Source organism: Mauremys reevesii, linkage group 15 (assembly GCF_016161935.1).
Source record: "Mauremys reevesii isolate NIE-2019 linkage group 15, ASM1616193v1, whole genome shotgun sequence".
NCBI lineage: Eukaryota > Metazoa > Chordata > Testudines > Geoemydidae > Mauremys > Mauremys reevesii.
Genome location: NC_052637.1, coordinates 7244205 through 7262403, shown reverse-complemented (window position 1 = coordinate 7262403; position 18199 = coordinate 7244205). Strand labels below are relative to the sequence as shown.

Genomic DNA, 18199 nt, shown 5'->3' with positions numbered 1-18199 from the left:
GGGATTGGATATTTGATATGAATAACTAGAAACCCCAGAGTTATAATAGTTAATTTAATGCAAATAAATTGTTTGGAAGGAATAAATTGGTCAAGGCTTAAAATGATCTCTAACTATTAGGGATTAGTTTTCCTGCACTAGCTCTCAAAGTGCTTTACAAAGGAGGCCCAGAAAGGGTCTTGGCCTTAAAACTCAATCTGAGTCTGTGTTTATTCTGTGATGTAGAAAAGAAAGCTGCCAAGGCTTCTTTATGTATGTAATTGCCCATTCGTTTCTTTAAGTAGCACCTTGCTTGTTTGGGGGCTTTTCTGGGGGGTGGGGGTGGGGGTGGGGAGCTTCTGGTGTGTTGTGTCTGTTGATGGGTTGTTTGTTTGTTTTAGAATTTCCCGCCGGAGAGCGTGATTGGCTCCCAGCTGGGCAATCTGCTTTGCAAGGCTGCTTGCTGGGTCTGGCCGGAAACGAAACTTACCGTGTTACAGGGTCTGCAGGGAGCCATGGCTGCAGCAGGGAATCCTCTGAAAAGACTCCGAGACGAAGCTACTTGCTCCATCTGTCTGAGTTTTTTCACGGATCCAGTGACTATAGACTGTGGGCACAATTTCTGCCAAGCCTGCATCACCCAGTGCTGGGCGAGACCAGGCACAGACATCGCCTGTCCTCAGTGCAGAGAGACCTTCCCCCAGGGGACCCTGAGGCCGAACAGGCAACTGGGGAACGTGGTAGAAATAGCCAAGCAGCTGAGTGTCCCCGCAGCAGCAGCAGGAGGTTTGTGCCACGCGCACCAGGAGCCTTTCAAACTCTTCTGTAACCAGGACCAAGTTCTCATCTGTGTGATCTGCAGGGAGTCCCAGGCTCACCACGCTCACAGGGTGGTCCCCATAGAGGAGGCTGCCCGGGAGCACAAGGTTAGGCCACGGCTGGGCACGGGGCTGGGAGCGGGAGCGGGGCAGGGGGGAGCCCAGGCCACAGCAGATGGGGCTGCAGTGGCGCTGGGACAGTTTTTGAAGTGGGGGTGCTGAGCTACACCCCTCTGACCCCTGTCCGCCGCCCCCCAGAGCTGGGGCCCCAGGGCTGAGGCTGGAGTGGGGACGTGGACAGAGGTAAGGCGGCCGATTGGGCCCCCGGCGGAGCCCCCCCACTCCACCGCCGAGCGAAAAAGAGGGACGAGGGGCACGGAAGGGGCAGTGATTTGACCAAGCTCACAAAACAGCTCAGTAGCAGAACCAGGAATGAAACCCTGGCCTCTCAATACCCATCCTAGTTCTCTAGCCACTAGACCGCACAGCCTCTCACCGCTCCCGGCAGGCAGGGCTTTACACTCACATTATAAACCGCCCAGCACGGCTGAGTTTCGGCAGAGCCGGTGCTTGGCAGTGCCCGGCTGGAGCATTTCATATCTGATGACCGCTGGCTGCTCCCTGGAAGCAGCAGTAACGTACCATTGTCAGCAGCGCTCTCAGTGGGTTCGTTTCCTGTTACTTTCTGAGGTATAAGATGCACTGAAAGATTTCTGCTTAAAAAAATATGGTTAATTTCCCTGGCTTGCTGAATGCTTCAGAAGCAGCAAAATGACCAGCCGAGTGGGGAGTCGGGGGAGGCACAGCCCTGCGTGGCCCTGCCCACCCACCACCCCCAAACCCCTCCTGATTCCCAGCAGCGAGCTGCATCTCTTCCCCCATGCACTGGGCTGGGGTTAGTGGGCAGCTGGCCTGCAGCCCAGGACTCTGGGCACCTGGGGCTGGCGTTGTCGCTGCCTGGGGCTGGGGACGCTGAGGCCTGTGCTGCCTGCCTGGTGCTCTGGGGCGGAGGGACCAGCTGTCACAGTGGGTGGGGAGGGGGCTTTGGTGGGGATGGGGACTTGGGCAGAAGGGGCTTTACTGGCATCTAGCCTCCCCGAGCCAGTGATTCACGTCCCACCCATGCATACGTCAGAGTTTTGCTTTGGGTTTATACGTCCACTTGAACCACAAACTTGATGCAACATTCTAGGGCCCATGAAGCCCAAGTGGATTGGAACCTTAAAACGCCTGTTGGACAGAGCAATCCACTCGGGGCAGAATCCACTGTGCTGTCTGCCCCTCTCGCTTTAAGGACAACGTGGACGGTATTAGTGCCACAGAAAGATTAAAGGAAGAAAAAGGCTGATTCCCAGGACCATGTTAAGTCTCAGTACCGGAGCACCTCGGAAGTGCTCCTTTGCCCCCATGCCAATCAAACACAATATTTATGAACCTTGTGAGTGTGTTGGATTTTTAACCAGGAGTCCCTTTCTCCCAAGTGTTCATTAGGCTCCAGAGTTTAACATACACTTTTTTTTAAAAAGTGTTTTAAACACTCTTACCAAAACTCCCTTCCCTGTAAGTGGCTCGGCTCCCTGTCATTGCATGGGAGCAGAACACCCTATCCTGTACTGCTGGAAAATGGATACGACTTCTGCAGGGCAATGGGCTGCACTTGGCAGTCAGAGGCTTAGGAATCTCTGGAGCATGGAGTTGCATCCCTGACCATCTTGGCTAATAGCTATTGATGGACCTGTCCTCCATGAACTCATCTAATTCTTTTCTGAACCCAGTTAGACTTTTGGCCTTCACAGCATCCCTGGCAATGTGTTCCATGGATTGATTGTGTGTTGTGTGAAGAAGTCCTTCCTTTCGTTTGTTTTTAAAGCTGCTGCCTGTTAATCTCCCCTGGTTCCTGTTCTGTGAAGGGGTAAATAAACTTCCCTATTCACTCTCTACAGTGTGAATCTGTTAAACAGCACTGGTCCCAGTATAGATCCTTGGGGGACCTGGTATTTACCTTGCTCCGTTGTGAAAACTGACCATTTATTCCTATCCTTTGTTTCCTATATTTTAACCGGTTACTGATCCATGAGATAAGGTTATCGCCTATCCCATGACTATTTAGTTTCCTTAAGAGACTTTAGTGTGGGACCTTGTCAAAGGCTTTCTGAAAGTCTAAGTACACTATATCCAGTGGATCATTCTTGTTGATAATAGATTGGTGAGGCATGATTTCCCTTTACAAGAGCTGTGTTGATTCTTCCATCAACAAATCATGTTCATCTGTGTCTGACAATTTTGTTTGTTACTATAGTTTTAACCAATTTGCCTGGTACTGAAATTAGGCTTTGTCTGCAATACAGCCTATGTCGCCAAAACTTATGTCGCTCAGGCCTGTGAATATTTCACCTCCCTGCAGGGCCGGTTCCATAGTTTTGCTGCTCCAAACAAAAAAAATAAAATAAATAAAAGCCGCGATCGGGAACTCCAAGGCCGCCGCTTCATTCTTCGGCGGCAATTTGGCGGTAGGCCCTTCCCTCTGAGACAGACTGAGGGACCCACCACTGAATTGCCACCAAAGAGCCGGACGTGCCGCCCCCTTCCACGGGCTGCCCCAAGCACCTGCTTGATGGCCTGGTGCCTGGAGCCGGCCCTGCCTCCCTGAGTGACATAAGCGTTCATGTGCACAGTGCTATGTCAGTAGGAGAACTTCTCCCGCCACCCTAAGCTTCTGCCACTCGTGGAGGTGGGTTTATTATGCTGACGGGAGAGCTCTCTCCCATCGGCATAGAGCGTCTCCACTGCGTGTGCTGCAGCAGCACAGACGTATCGGTACAGCTGCAGTGCTGTACTTATCGGACAAGCCTTTAGGCTTACTGGCCTGTAATTGATAGGATTACAATGGGAGATGCTGCTGAGAGAGGTGTGTCCTAAGACCCGCCCCCTCAGAGTTTGGTGTAGGAGTGTGCCTGTCTCTGTGATCCACACCTGGGAACTCCTCTCCTGGAGTCAGGCGGCTTAGGCATCTAAGCTGTTTCTTGCACGATGGAGTTCTGCACTTGTGTCACTCCACACAAATCACCTGGGGAGGAGGCGGCAACAGAACCTTCTTCATAACAGTTAGCCTGGGGGAAGGGCGCTCGCCTGGGGGAGGGGCGCTCACCTGGTAGGCGGGAGACCCCCGGTTCAAGTTCTCCCTCTCCCTGCTGAGGGGAAGGGATTTGAACCGGAATCTCCCACCTCTCAAGAGGCAATCGTGACATTGCCATGAGCACTGTCTGTGGGACAGCCTGAGAGGGACATGCAATGTACATAAATGTAGCTGAGGACACACTCCTCAGCCCCCTGACCCTCCCAAACATTGTTTTTCTTGCCTCAGGAACAAATTCAAACCCGACTGGACACCCTGAAGCAGGAGAGAGAAGAACTTCTGGAGTGGAAACAGGATGGAGAGACGCAAAGCCAGGAATATCTCGTAGGTGCCCATTGTGATGATCCAGCAGTTCTGTCAGTCAGAGTTGGTATCTCTGTGTGGGAAGAGTGTCAACCCTGGTCTGTACACAGCACTGCCTGATTTAGCTACATCTACACGGCACAGCTCTGGGGGCGACTTGCAGGGCATGTGTAGCTACACAGCACAGGCTGTGTCCACACTGTGGTGGGTGAATGAAAAGGTTCCAGCAGGGGGAGGCAGCAGAGCTGCCGGAACCTTTCCCCACTTCTGGAGCCTTTACCTGTGGTGGGGAAAGGCTCTGGTGGTGTGTGGGGGGAGGGGGTAACGGGACACTACACTGCCATTTTTAGCAGTGTAGATGGGGGAGGCCCTGCTTGGGGGTGTATAGAGCCATGTCCGTAGGGTTTATACCCAGAGAGTTCAGGCATATCGCGACTCTATTGGCTTAAGCCGCGCCTCACCATCTACACTGCTATTTATGCCCATGTTAGCAGAGGCATATAGTGTACATCCTCGACACACCACCATAACATTTGTGTAGTACAGCTGTACCTCAAATCACTTTTTAACGTAATGTCTTTATACTGGTGTAAACCCCTGCCATGCCAACATTTAAACCTAATTTAATTTGACCCTAATGTGATGTGTAGGGTTCACCTTGTCCAGTTAAACTGAGATAAAAGGTGCTAACTAGGAGGAAGGTCCAGCTTAGATCTAGTGTGACAAGATGTCCCGATAAAATCGAGACTTTCCCGATATTTAGGCATTTGTCACATGTCCCAACTCAGTTTGTTCTGATATTTTGCACTGCGGTTTTTTTTGGGGGGGGGGGGGGGTTTGGCTCCACCGGTGACCCCCCCCCCCCCCAACATGTGTCCCGATATTTTCTTCCTCTCGTCTGATCACCCTACTTAGATCAGGGTTAGCTCTGATATATTGGATAACTCCCAGATAACCTCAAGCATTTTGCCTCTTGCAGACACACCCTTACAGGGTGTGATCATGTTTGTCTTTGTTTATCTTCCCTTTGGGCTGATTCCTCCACTGGCTTCCATTTCAGCTCTAAGCACTGATCTTATTCCCCACACATCAGTGGGTCCAAATCCAGCTACAAACACTGATTTGAGGGGAGATTGTTTTCAAAGGCACGTATGGGTGATTAGGTGCCTAATTCACATTGACAGTCAATAGGACTTAGTTACCCAGAGGCTGTTTTGTATCACTGAAATCCTCCCCTTGAATATCCATCTATAACCACCAGACACGACTGGTTTCCTCTGGGACAATGTAATGTACAAAATACCGGATGAAACATATAAGAGCTGGAGAAAAAGCATTTTGCACAGTATATGTTGTACCTGGCGTTTTGTGTGGATAACCAGCAGAACTTTCCTTCAGTCGTCTCCACAACTCTCTGCCAATGTATTCCTGATACGGAGTCAGAACCTCCCTTCCAACCTTTCTGCTATTGGAAGACTCTATATGATCAGCAGAATATACTAAGCCCCTCAGACCTGAAGAGTCATCATTTTAGAGAGACTGGGTGACATTTTCAAAAGTGCCTAAGTGATTTTGAAGCCTAAGGTTTACAATTTTGCAAGTGGTTAAGGGCCAGATTCTCACAGGTATTTAGGACCTTAAAATGCAGAGAGGCCTAGTGAGATTTTTCAAAAGCAACTAAGTTGTACCTAACATTCTCTGTAGTTAAGGGGACTTAGGCACCTAAGTGATACTGAAAATCCCTCTCAGGACTTTTATGTCTCATTAAACACCTAAATATCTTTTAAAAGCAGCTCCTTATACACTTTTTTTAATGGGTTTCAGCTCCTAAATGATTTTGCTGTTTCTGAAAATTTACCCGAAGTTCTATTTTCAAAAGTCACTTTCAAAGAAACTTAGGCTCCTAAGCACAAAAATAACTTTGAAAATGGGAATTGGACTCCTAAGTCACCAAGGCGCTTTCAAACATGTTATTCATTCAGGCCAGCTGAGAGACCATCCGAAAATCTTCTCTCTAGAAACTATCAGGCATTTTCTCCTGAAATCTCAAACATATGTTTTGTAGTAGGTTGATATGAACAGAGGGCTTTAAGAACTGTTCCTATCAGGGACATGGGGAGAGTCTGGGATGTCCAACTTTCTCATTTGTGAAAACCGGATGCTGAGCACCAGAACCTGCCCCGTCCCAGGCTCTGCCTCTTTCCCTCCAGTCCTCGCTCCCCAATCCTCTTTCCCCCGCTCACTGTCACTTGCTGCTCTCTCCACCTCCCTCCCCCTGCCAGCTGAGCTGGGCTCTAGGGTGTGGTGGAGGTTACTGGGGCGAGGTAGGGCGGGGCAGGGAGAGCCATGCTCTGCGGGTAGAGGGGTGATTGGGGCAGGACGGGGGAGCTGCCCACACTTCTTTCCCCCATCCCAGAGCCATCTCTGAGTGCTCCTCCAGGCTCCCCTGGTGTTGGAAGCCAGTTAGTCCGGGTAACCGGACTTCCAATATCCAGTCGGTAGTGCCGACCGGACACTGCAGGTTTCCCTTTCCACTGGACTTTCTGGTCGAAGTCTGGACATCTGGCAACCCTAGTCCCTCACGTGTCCTTTCCCTGTTTGTCCCTTCGTTACAGGGAAAGATAGAAGCTGAGAGGCAGAAGATTGTGTCTGAATTTGAGCAACTGCGGCAATTCCTGGAGGAGCAAGAGCGATTCCTGCTGGCCCAGCTACAAGAGTTGGACAAGGAAATTGTGAAGCTACAGGATGAAAATGTCACCAAAGTGTCTGAGGAGTTTTCCCGTCTCAGTGACTTGATCAATGAGATAGAAGAGAAGTGTCAGCAGCCAACAAGCCAATTCCTGCAGGTGAGACAGTTAGAGACACCCAGATCCCTGCCCAGGGAAGGGAGAGATTCTGAGTGATTAGCTTTGGAGTTTATTAAGTTCTTGGAAAGGTCCCCCTCCACAATGGAGACTGTCAACATTTCCTTTAGCAAAGCGAGGGAAAACAACATTTGACATTTCTAATATTTCCAGTGTGGAAACAGATTTGCTGGTTTAAAGGCAGATGTCTCGGGCTTTTTTGATACATCATACATAAGCTCCTTTGTTTTCAGTTTAAACCAATTTTACCAAAAATTCCTGGGTTTTACAAAAAAGCAGTATTCATTTTTTTCTGGATTTCATCCTGCTTTTGTATCATTCAAACAGATATAAAATACTTGTTTTATTAGGAAAATACAATACATTGCATGAGATCTCTGTATTACGATAATACATTAGTCTGTGAAAGCTGCCTGCTGAAGTAAGAACATATTGTTCTAGAAGATACACACAATAACCAACAGGCACGCACACAAGGTCTGAAGTGCGTGTGCATCTGAGTGTACTGATGAATCTCAGACCCATCACGTACACATTTCAAACTGTTAGCAGACAGGGTTAAAGATTTGACACGCTAAAATGGGAAGAAAATGGAAATCTGTAGCAGAATACGTTTCAGAACACAAGGAAGTATTCAGAAGGGTTAAAGAAACAAACAGGCAAACCGGATGAAGTTGAGTGTATGCGCTGCAAATAGTGTGGCCCAATTTTCAAATGTGAATATTTATAGGCTAATAGTTCTAAGTCTACACCAGTAAACTGTTGGTTCAAATGAGAAGTTTTATTTGGGGATTACAGATCTATTGGTTTCTTAAACTCAGAGGGGCATTGTGTTTTGAGCTCTGTTTTAGTTCTGCAGCAAACCACAGTGATGAACGGAATTCAAAGCATTAATCTACTGAATACTTTTTTCTCCTGTCTTTCCATCCACCAAAACAAACCCCAATATTTACCTAGAAAAATTAATAGTTTTTTTGCACTGATTTCCATCTGTTTTTGTTGTGGTGGTAATTTTTCCTGGGAATTTATCAGAGTTTAACTAAAATAAAAACGGAAAATGAAGGGCCCTAATGATCTGGAAGCAGTAAACGGCACAACTCCAGTGTCTAGGAAGTGGGAGATTAGGAAAGCGAAGTTCTTTGCAGGGCCTATTAAGAAATGGGAATGAATCCAGTTTTCTAGAATTGCTGACCAGAATTGCATAAATGGAGCTTTTAGCTTGAGAAAGGCAAATGCTCTGCACACAGCAGTTGCATGTGGAAGTCAGGGATTCAGGTGTCTGATCAGTCTCTTTGAGCAAGTGCCATTGGCACAGGCAAAATAGAATTTAGAAGGAGAAAACCCACAATCATGGTGCGTGCTCAGAGGCCCCATTCCATTGAAATCTATTAATGGAAGTTTAAAGGTACAACTACAGAGAATTGCATCTCGAGCTTAACTAGGGATGGCCAAGTGAGTCCTCTCCAGAGCAGGAGGGATCGCCAGCTTCTGGCTCGTGGGACTGAGCTCTTTTTTTTTTTCTTCTCCCCTCTCTCTCTTCTAGGACATCAAAAGCACCTGGAGCAGGTACGTAGCTCCTTCCCACTCCCCCTTACGCTTCATGATGTTGAAGGGGATTGGATCCCTGGGGTCAGATTTTGCAGGGTATTTAGACACCTGACATATAGGTAGGCACTTACCTGCTTTGGAAAATTCCACCAAGCAAGTTAGGTACCTCCCATTGCAATCAGTGGCAGTTGGGAGCCTAGCTTGGTTAGGTGCTTTTGAAAATCCCTGGAGGCACCTTTTAAAATCAGGCCTTAAGTGACTTGCCGAAGGTCATGCAGGGAGGCTGTGGCAGAGAAGGGAGTGGAACGTAGGTTTCCAGAGTCCTACAGCAACCCCTTAACCACTGGAGCATCCTTTCCCACGAGATTAGGCCCTCCTTTCTGAGGGGCAGTTTCTGGGCCCTTTACTCTCTTTAACTCCCATTTGAGGATCTAGGCATTTAAAAACTCCAGAGAGGAGGGCAATTGACTCACCAGTGGGAGTTAGAGGCTCACAATGAGCCCACGAGAGAGCAGCCTCTGGTAGCTCATTCTCCCAAAAGACAGAAAAGATTTAGAATGGCTGGTTTTGTTCTGACTTGTTTTGTTTTCCCCCTCTAGGTGTGAGAGGCTGAAGTTCGAGACACCAATGGCCGTGCCAGAGGACCTGAGAGAGAGAGTTGGCGTCTCTTCCCAAAGAAATGTTTGTCTGCAGGAAGCTCTAAAGAAATTCAAAGGTAACTTAACAGTTATCTGGGTACATGCTACGGGGATGGTACATCGAGATGCGCCTCTGACTGTGGAAGGAGATGGACTCTGGCCTATTAGTTCTCAGCTCGTCCCAGCTAGACGTCTTTGTTGCTGGGATGGGGAGGGCTCAGGGCTGATGCCAGTTCTCCAGGCCTCCACTTGGATTGTCTCAGACCCAACCCTCGTCACTCAGAATTTCAGACACACACAGTCACCAGGTGTTGTAGAAAATGTTGAATGTAACCTCCATGCCTGGGATTTTCCAAGGGACCTATGGGATTTAGGCACCCATCTCTCTCTCTTTGACCGTGGATAGGAGTTGGCCATTACATGGCCTCAGCCCTTTTGAAAATCCCAGAGTCTGTACCTCAAGTTCCTCCATCTTTCAAAAGGAGGAAATAATGACCACCCTACCTTGTTGTGCTAATTAGTGAATGGCCCCCCAGTGCTTTGAGATCCTTGGAGAAAGGTGGGAGATGGAAAAGAGCAAGATGTGTATTTTGGATGATGATTTCACTTTAGTTTGGTCTCACTGGAAAGGTCTCCCCATTCCAATCTGCCTCTCAATCTATGGTCTTTTCCTTCGGGCTGTATCTCAGAATTACAGCACGGTTCCATCCAGTGCTGCTGTAGCCAGGTCAGTCCCAGGATATTAGACAAGATGGGGGAGGTAACAGCTTTTATTGGACCAACTCCTGTTGGTGACAGACAAACTTTTGAGCTACACAGACCTGAAGAAGAGCTCTGAGTAAGCTCTAAAGCTTCTCTCTCAAGCACAGTTACATTAATTAATGGTAGGAATGTCACCAGAGTTAATACAACATGAAATCACCTCTTCCAGTCCTGCCTTTCTCTAGAGACCCGGCCCTCTGAACTGACTTCTGAGCCCAAAGGCAGAGAGAAAGGGTGAGGGCTAGATTCACAAAAGGACTTGGGGGTCTACCTGCCATTTTAGCACCTGAATCCCAGAATCAGACCACACTGGGATTCACAGAGCCCCCCGCTGAGCTGCCTAAAATCACTCCTCACCTCTGTTTTTGCAGTAAATGTTCCCTAGGCATCTATGTTTCTGCCTCTGTGCATGCGCACTGCAGTTCCAGTCTAAGCTGTCCAGACACGTAAGCCCCAGAGAGCTACATGAACTGGGGAAAGAAAGGTGTTCCTCCTCCTAACTCACCGACAGGGCCCCAGTCTGAGATGCCTGCTCTGAGCACACTTACTGGTTCAGGCCTTGTATGTGAATTTACCCAAAAGAATCAGGCCCTAGAGACAGGCAAGCTCCCTTATAACGTATAGCTCCGTGATTAGGGTCGAGAGCTGGGACCTTCGGAGACCACTAGTTCAAATCCCTAATCCTCTGGAGAAGAAGAAATTCCAACAGGGGTCCGATATAGACCTCTGTCTCCACTTTTGAATCTGATCCACTGCATATAAATAATTGAGCAGAGGGACAAGCTTCTGGGTCTCCCACCTCCCAAGGGCGTGCTCTAACCACTGGGCTACAGAGACGTTCTCGTGATTTCTCTCTGCCTCTGGCCCAATGAATTATTGATTATCCCCGATGGAACCTCTCCCCCAGGAGAGCATGTGAGCACCCCACATCAGAAAATCCTGCAGCCCAGAGGTTAGGGCACTCCTTGAGAGGTGGTAGATCCCATTTTAGATCTCACCTCCCTCTGTGGCACAGGGTTAACTTGAACCAGGGGTCTCCCCAAGGCCAGCTGAGTGCTCCAACCACTGGGGTAAAAGTTATGAGCAAGGTGGGTTTTCTCCACCCCTGCAGGCTTCTTGCCAAAAAAAATGGCACAGGTGCCGGAAACCAAGAGAGGGTTTGCAGCTGAGGATCCCACACTGAGGGAGGCACCTACGGTGCTGCCCAGACTCAGTCGCCGAACTCCCTGAGATGGCCGGGGCTTAGCACCCCCTGAACCTTGGCATTTCCCACTGGCTGGCATAAGCAGGGAGTCCCCTAGCAGGCTGGCTTTTGTGACTCTCATTCCAAGGCGCATCTCTGTCCCATTCATGGTACGGGGAGCCTGACTCAGGCTTTGTGAATCACAATGGCTTTCTAGGTGCCTAAATGTTGGATGTTGTGATGCTGAGTGTCACCTCACCTAAGTTTCTTTGTGAATCCAGCCCCGTTTTCATGAGGCTGTTTTCCTGCAAGAAAGGGGGAAATCAGCTCTCCTCTGATCTTTTCTTTCTCTAGAGACCCTGCCCTATCAACTGAACTTTCTGATCTCAAAGGCAGAGAAAGAGGGTAAGTTTTCATGAGGTTATTATCCTACAACAATTATTAATTAAAATCTCAGAATTCATTTTTTAGAAGAAGCTTCTGAATTCAAACAAGAGGTTTCCACCAATATAGAGTCATGGATCCCAAGGGTAGAAGGAATCATTCTATCATAAGAACGGCCATACTGGGTCACGCCAATTGTCCGTCTAGCCCAGTATCCTGTCTTCCAACAGTGGCCAATGCCAGGTGACCCAGAGGGAATGAACAGAACAGGGGATCATCCACAGATCCATTCCGTCGCCCATTCCAATTTTGTGATGTATGAATGTGCACATACTATTTACAATTGGAAAGTAGGGTACATTTTTAGGTCCAATAATCAGCCTTTAGGGCACACTCCGGTCACATTTTGCTCTTCTCTCAGTAATTATAAGGACTAGAAATTTCCTCTATTTTTATATGAAAGACAAGCTTCAGTGCTGGAAAATGTCATTAACACAGAGTGCAGGTTGACCATCAGTGCCTTGTACTCTTCCAGAACATGAAAGCAACCGGTATTTCAACCTCTGAAAACTGGGAAATAAAGAGTTAAGAAAGCGTCTCCCACCAGCTCCTCTGCTTATACTTCCCTCCTCCCCTAGTGTCAGGAGCATGGACTCATGTGCTGGGCTCCATCCCTCCCCAGCTGGTGGAAGGTCCCTTGGGGGAGACCATGCTCAAGCCAGTACTGAACCTGGCAGAGAATCAGGACTGCAACGGCAGTCAAAAAAGCAAACAGAATGTTGGGAATCATTAGGAAAGGGATAAATAATAGACAGAAAATATCATATTGCCTCTCTATAAATCCATGGTACACCCACATCTTGAAAACTGCGTGCAGATGTGGTTGCCCCATCTCAAAAAAGATACATTGGAAAAGGTTCAGAAAAGGGCAACCAAAACGATTAGGGGTATGGGACAGCTGCCATATGAGAAGAGATTAATAAGATTGGGACTTTTCAGCTTGGAAAAGAGAGGACTAAGGGGGGATATGACAGAGGTCTATAAAATCATGAGTGATGTGGAGAAAGTAAATAAGGAAGTGTTATGTACTTCGTCTCATAACATAATTACTAGGGGTCACCAAATGAAATTAATAGGCAGCAGGTTTAAAGCAAACAAAAGGACATATTTCTTCACACAATACACAGTCAACCTGTGGAACTCCTTGCCAGAGGATGTTGTGAAGGCCAAGACCATAACAAGACTTCTTTTTTGAACTAAATACATTTCTGGAGGACAAGTCCATGAATGGCTGTTAGCCAGGATGGGCGGGGATGGTGTCCCTAGCCTCTGTTTGCCAGAAGCTGGGAATGGGTGACAGGGGATAGATCACTTGATCATTATCTGTTCTCTTCATTCCCTCTATGGCACCTAGTACTGGCCAGTGTCGGAAGACAGGATACTAATAACCATTGGTGGATAAATTCAATGAAGATAGGTCCATCAGTTCAAGGAGCATTGTCTCTCCCTGGGGGTTGGTGCTCCCTGTGGTACTGGGAACTGTACCTTTCAGTGGTTTGGCTTCTCAGACAGGAAGGAGGAGCATGGCAGAAGCTCTGTGATACAGAACCCTGGGTAAAGAGGGTTTCATTCAAGCACCATGCTCCCAGCAGGATTACTGAACACCACAACCGTGTTGTGTCCCCCTCCTTGTCCCATGAGCACCACTGGAGGCTGGGGAAGGGGTTCTCTTCTGATCTCATAGTCACCTATCTGTGTCCTTTTATGGCCCCCAGCAACAGCATCTGAATACCTGGCATCTTTTATGCCCATTTGACAAAAAGGGAAGCTGGAATGCAGCGAGAGGAAGGGACATGCCTGAGGTCACACAGCAAGTCAGTAGCAGAGTGAGGAATAGAGCCCAGGAGTCCTGGCTTCTAATCTCTAGACCATGCTCCCTCCCCAAAGTGAGTGTAGTGCACTGGATGGACTTTACACATCCCTGTGGTGTGGACATTTAGTGCCACCGAGAAGTCTAATTCCCAGTGCAATTGGACTTGCCATTGTCTTCTGAGGACCTCAGGCCGCAGACAGCAACGTGGGCAGCTTAGCCTGTCCTGAGAGCAAACACTCCCTTTTCACCCACTGGATATAGGGAAACTGAGGCACATACAGGCTTTCTAAAAAAAATTACAAAAAAATCCTGGTTTGTCACCCCCCCCGAACAGTACCTCTTGGATGCCTGGCGGGAACAACAGGGAATTTCCTGCTTAGCTTCAGCCAACAGGCAGCTCCCCAGGACTGACACTCAGGGCCCAGCCCAGTCAGCCCAGGGCTACTGGGGAGCGTGATAAATGGTCCTCGCCTCCCCCGGGGCTGAGCTCTGCCTGGAAGGGTCTGTCTGCACTGCAGAGTGAACCCTGGGGCTCGGCACCCAGGTTAGCCTGGGCTGGGTGCAAGGAGCCATGCTGCTGAGCCTGACCTCACTTACTGTGTCCTCACTGGTGCTGCTGAGTCTCTAGGACTTCTCAGAGCACATCCCATGGCTGATGGTGCCACCGTAAGCTGAGCTATTCTGTGTTTCTTTCCCAGTGATTCGTGGGGTACCCGGTCTGTCTTTCACAGGGGAATTGTGGGAAGGCACTGGAGGGCTATTTTCCCTCAGGTCAGACTGGCAGTGACGTTGTGGGGGAGGGTTTTCACCTTCCTCTGCAGCATGTGGATGTGGGTGACGTACCAGGATTGTTTGGGGGTATCCCACTGAATCATTTCCCTGGACTGTGGGGCCTCGGGCACTGGTACCTCAGTGTCTCCTCTTCTCTGCCTGTGGCACATAAATAGTCCAGTCTGCTGTAGGCTGTCATGCTTTGGGCTCATGTTGGGGGTTGGGTTAGGTGGGAGCTGGGTGGGGTTGGTGGCCTGTGCTATACGGGGGTCAGATTAGATGACCTGGTTCCCTTCTGGCCTCAGACTCTCTGACTCTCAGCACTGGAGCGGTTTAGCCTGCACAGAGGCACCGACTTCCCCAGTTCCCGGGGGGGTTCTTGATCCTTGCTCTGCCCCAGGCCCTGCCCCCGAGCCCCCACCCCTCCCCCATCTCTTGCTGCCCTGCTCCATTCTGCTCCCTCCCCACACCTCTTCCTGCCCCTACTCCTCTCTCTCACCCCTGAACCTCCTGGCCACCTCTGAACAACGGATCTGTGGCAGGAGAAAGGCGCTGGGCGGGAGGGGGAGGAGCTGATCGGTGGGGCCTGTTGTCCGGTGGGAGGTGCTGTGGGGAGAGGGGGAGGAGCTAATTGGCATGACCTGCCTGTGGGTGCTGAGCACCACTATTTATTTTCTGTGGGTGCTTCAGCCCCGGAGCACCCATGAAGTTGGTGCCTATGCTGGGTGGAAAGCACCCCTGAACTCAGATGAGGTGTTTATGCATCTGGACAGGAAGGGCATTAGAGTTAGCAGCTGTGTAAGTGCCTGGGTTAACTCTGCAGTGAGGACAGACCTTAACACTCTTCTCCTGTGTGTGTCTCTCTCCCCCTTGCAGTGCAGGCCACTCCGGATCCAGACCTGGCAAATCCTTGTTCCATCGTGTCCACAGATGAGAGCGTGTTACAGAAATACCAAGACACAGTATATTTAGTGCCACACAACAGGTTTTACCCTGCTGCCTGTGTGCTGGGCTATACGGGCTTCACCTCAGGGAGATGTTACTGGGAAGTGGAGGTGGGGAACAAAGATGAGTGGGTTTTGGGCATTGCCAAAGAGTCTGTGATGCACGAGGGAGCAATAAGCTGTACACCAGAGGAGGGAGTCTGTGCTTTGCAGAGTACAAGTTATCAGTACTGCGCCCTCACCTCCCCTAAGACTGCTCTGGACCTACATCGTAGACCCACTAACATTGGGGTTTATCTGGATTATGAAGGGGAGAAAGTTACATTTTATGACATTACATCTTCTGGCAGAGAGCCAATCTTTACTTTCACATCCTCTTTCTCGGGGAAGATTGTCCCCTTCTTTGGGAGCCGGCGTGTCGAATTTCTGAGAAGGTTACGGGCAGGCATGGCAGTAGGTGGTCACTGGCAGGCCTACCATTAACACCGGCAACAGAGGAACAGGGATCACTCGATATGAGGTATCTAAAGTAGAGCGAAGACATAGGTAATATACACATTGGCAAAGTGTGACAGCTGTAATCTCATCACAGTCTTGCCAGCCTCCAGCATTCAAAACCTGGGTCAGGCCCCCCACAATCAGGAGATTGGCTTAAACATCTTTTTAAATGTTGTGTTATTTTTCTCTGCCTTCTGGCTTTCCAGCTTTCAGGGTGTTCTTGTTTCCGGTTTTCAGTCTTTGCTACACCAACATGAAGGCTGGAAATGTATCTGTAATATACTCTGAGCTCCCTCAAATCTATCCACTCCAGCAGCTGGGACTGTAAGAAAAACACCAAGTGCTGCGAGACTCGCAATAAAATGGTGAGGGGAACAAGACTGACTTGCTCAGCATTATGCTGCTGAATGGAGTTTCTCGACCCTCTTCCATGCCTGTCTCTGTAACTCTGGGATCCTCCAGACACGCACGAACTGGCCAACCAGCAGACACCAGGAGCCACGCTCAGGGTCACCGCAGCGTCTGCCTGTCTTAGGGCAGGTCTACACTTAAAATACTGCACCGGCGGTGCTACGTCCCTGTAATGCTTAAGTAAAGACATTCCTACGCCAACAGGAGAGCTTCTCCCATCAGTGTAGTTAATCCACCTCTCTGAGAGGCGGTACCTATGGCAAGGGGAGAAGCTCTCCCATCAACCTACCGCTGTCTACACCGGGAGTTCAATTGGTACAACTGCGTGAAAAATCCACACCCCTCTGTGAACACAGTTGTACTGACTGAACTCCTGGTGTAGCCAGCGGTACGTTGACGGGAGAGCTTCTCCCCTTGCCATAGCTACCGCCTCTCACAGAGGGGTGTGGATTTTTCACCGCCCTGAGCGATATAGTTCTACCAATGGACGTTTATAGTGTAGACCTGGCCTAAGTTCTGACTGACTTAGGGTCATCCCTCAAAGTCCTCGGCTCTTTACTTATGAATATAAAAACCATAGTGGTGTTTCCCTCTCCCCACAGTTCCCTAGCTCAATGCTCCTCTTTTGCTCTGTTTGGTTATTTGGATGCTGTAGATTCAGCTGAGTAAATTCACAGAATAAAGTTTATTTCTATCTTCTGGTCTTGGACTTTGTCCCAGGAGTATTAGATCTGTACGGCTCTGCCCTGAAAGCCTAGACCGATCCACGAGCAAATGCCTGGAAGGGGCTTGAAGAAAAGCCGCTGGGTAACTTTAAGCGAAAGCACTTAAGCAAAGCTTGAGGACTGAGTAAATAAAATCAAAGAATCAAGCGATGCTTTCCCGGGCAAGAAAAGAAGCAACAACATCCTCGCTGTGAAAGAATCCATTAGCAACCTCCAGCTGCCAGGGAACAGAAGGAAACTGGCAACTCACGTTATCAACTACAGAATATTATGGGGTGGCACTTAGCCGCACTGTTGTGTTGCAGCAGCATTTCTTTCCCAAACCAAATGATCCCTTTTTCTTTAAATTCACATTCACAATCTGATTGGCTAGAAACCTGATACGCCATCCGAGGGCACAGGGTAGGGTCAAGGGTAAAAAGCTGGAGTCATTTGGTCAAGGGATTCATGAGATACAGCCCCTCCCACCACAAGCTATTTTTAAAACGCTGTGGGCTAGGCATGGAATGCCAGCAGGATCCTGTCCATGGCTGGTTGAGGGGGACTCCTAGCGCACGCTGTAGCCTACAGGAGACGGCCCTGGGCTGGAAGGCAGAAGAACTCAATCTCCTCTTCTGCGGCTTCTCAGCAGTTTGAACTGGCTGAGGCGTCGCACCCTTGGGGAGATACCCGTCATCACTACCCCCTTTTTGCAGACGCGATAAGAGGATGCAGAAGGTGACCTCAGACAAAGCGGAAGATGATTCATAGATTCCAAGGCCACTGTGATCTAGACTGATTTTCTAGTCTCCTGTGTCACACAGGCCACTGAACTTCCCCCAAATAATTCCTAGAGCATCACTTTGATTTATTTTTCCCAAATCTTGATTTAAAACTTATCAGTGACAGCGACTCTACCACGCCCCTTGGCGAATTGCTCTAGTGGAGGGGTCTCAAACATGCGGGCTGCGGGCTGCGTGCATTAGAAATGTACACCTTACTGCCAGACAGCAGACCCACATCTCAATCACTGAACCCCTCGGCCTTTGGAAATGAACCTACCAGCTCAACTAGCCACACAGGCCAGTAGTTCAGGCTTGGTGCATGGCCCAGCTGTACAACACTGAAACAAGGGTGCAGCTGACTCAGGCTTGGAGCATGGCAGACACCAGGCCGGTTCAGTGCATGGAACAAGCACAGCCCTGAGACTGGGGACAGGGGAGGTAGCTGAGAAGAGGTCAGCTCCGTGCGTGTCCTAGGCACACAGCACTGCAAGCGGGTTGGGAGAGCTGGCAGCCGGCCGACTTGGGGCATGGCAGACACCCAGCACCAGTCACGGCTCTTTCCCCACCATGGTTACATTTCCTGTTCCTGCTTCTCCCA

At 49.3% G+C, this 18199-nt stretch overlaps 1 protein-coding gene across 2 annotated transcripts in view; it reads left to right on the top strand.

Annotated features, from left to right (window-relative positions):
* Positions 1 to 16353, top strand: part of LOC120383905 (zinc finger protein RFP-like) — a 51163-nt gene extending 34810 nt beyond the window's left edge. The window contains exons 1-7 of one of the 2 annotated variants that reach the window (XM_039502224.1): positions 438 to 905; positions 4162 to 4257; positions 6852 to 7082; positions 8644 to 8666; positions 9248 to 9363; positions 11586 to 11636; positions 15136 to 16353. In XM_039502224.1, the coding sequence (XP_039358158.1) occupies positions 495 to 905; positions 4162 to 4257; positions 6852 to 7082; positions 8644 to 8666; positions 9248 to 9363; positions 11586 to 11636; positions 15136 to 15686 (1479 nt within the window). In that variant the 5' untranslated portion in view covers positions 438 to 494 and the 3' untranslated portion in view covers positions 15687 to 16353. Of the gene's footprint in view, positions 1 to 437; positions 906 to 4161; positions 4258 to 6851; positions 7083 to 8643; positions 8667 to 9247; positions 9364 to 11585; positions 11637 to 15135 lie in introns of those variants that run through there. The other variant, XM_039502223.1, reaches the window with a different exon arrangement.
* Positions 16354 to 18199: the final 1846 nt, after the last annotated feature.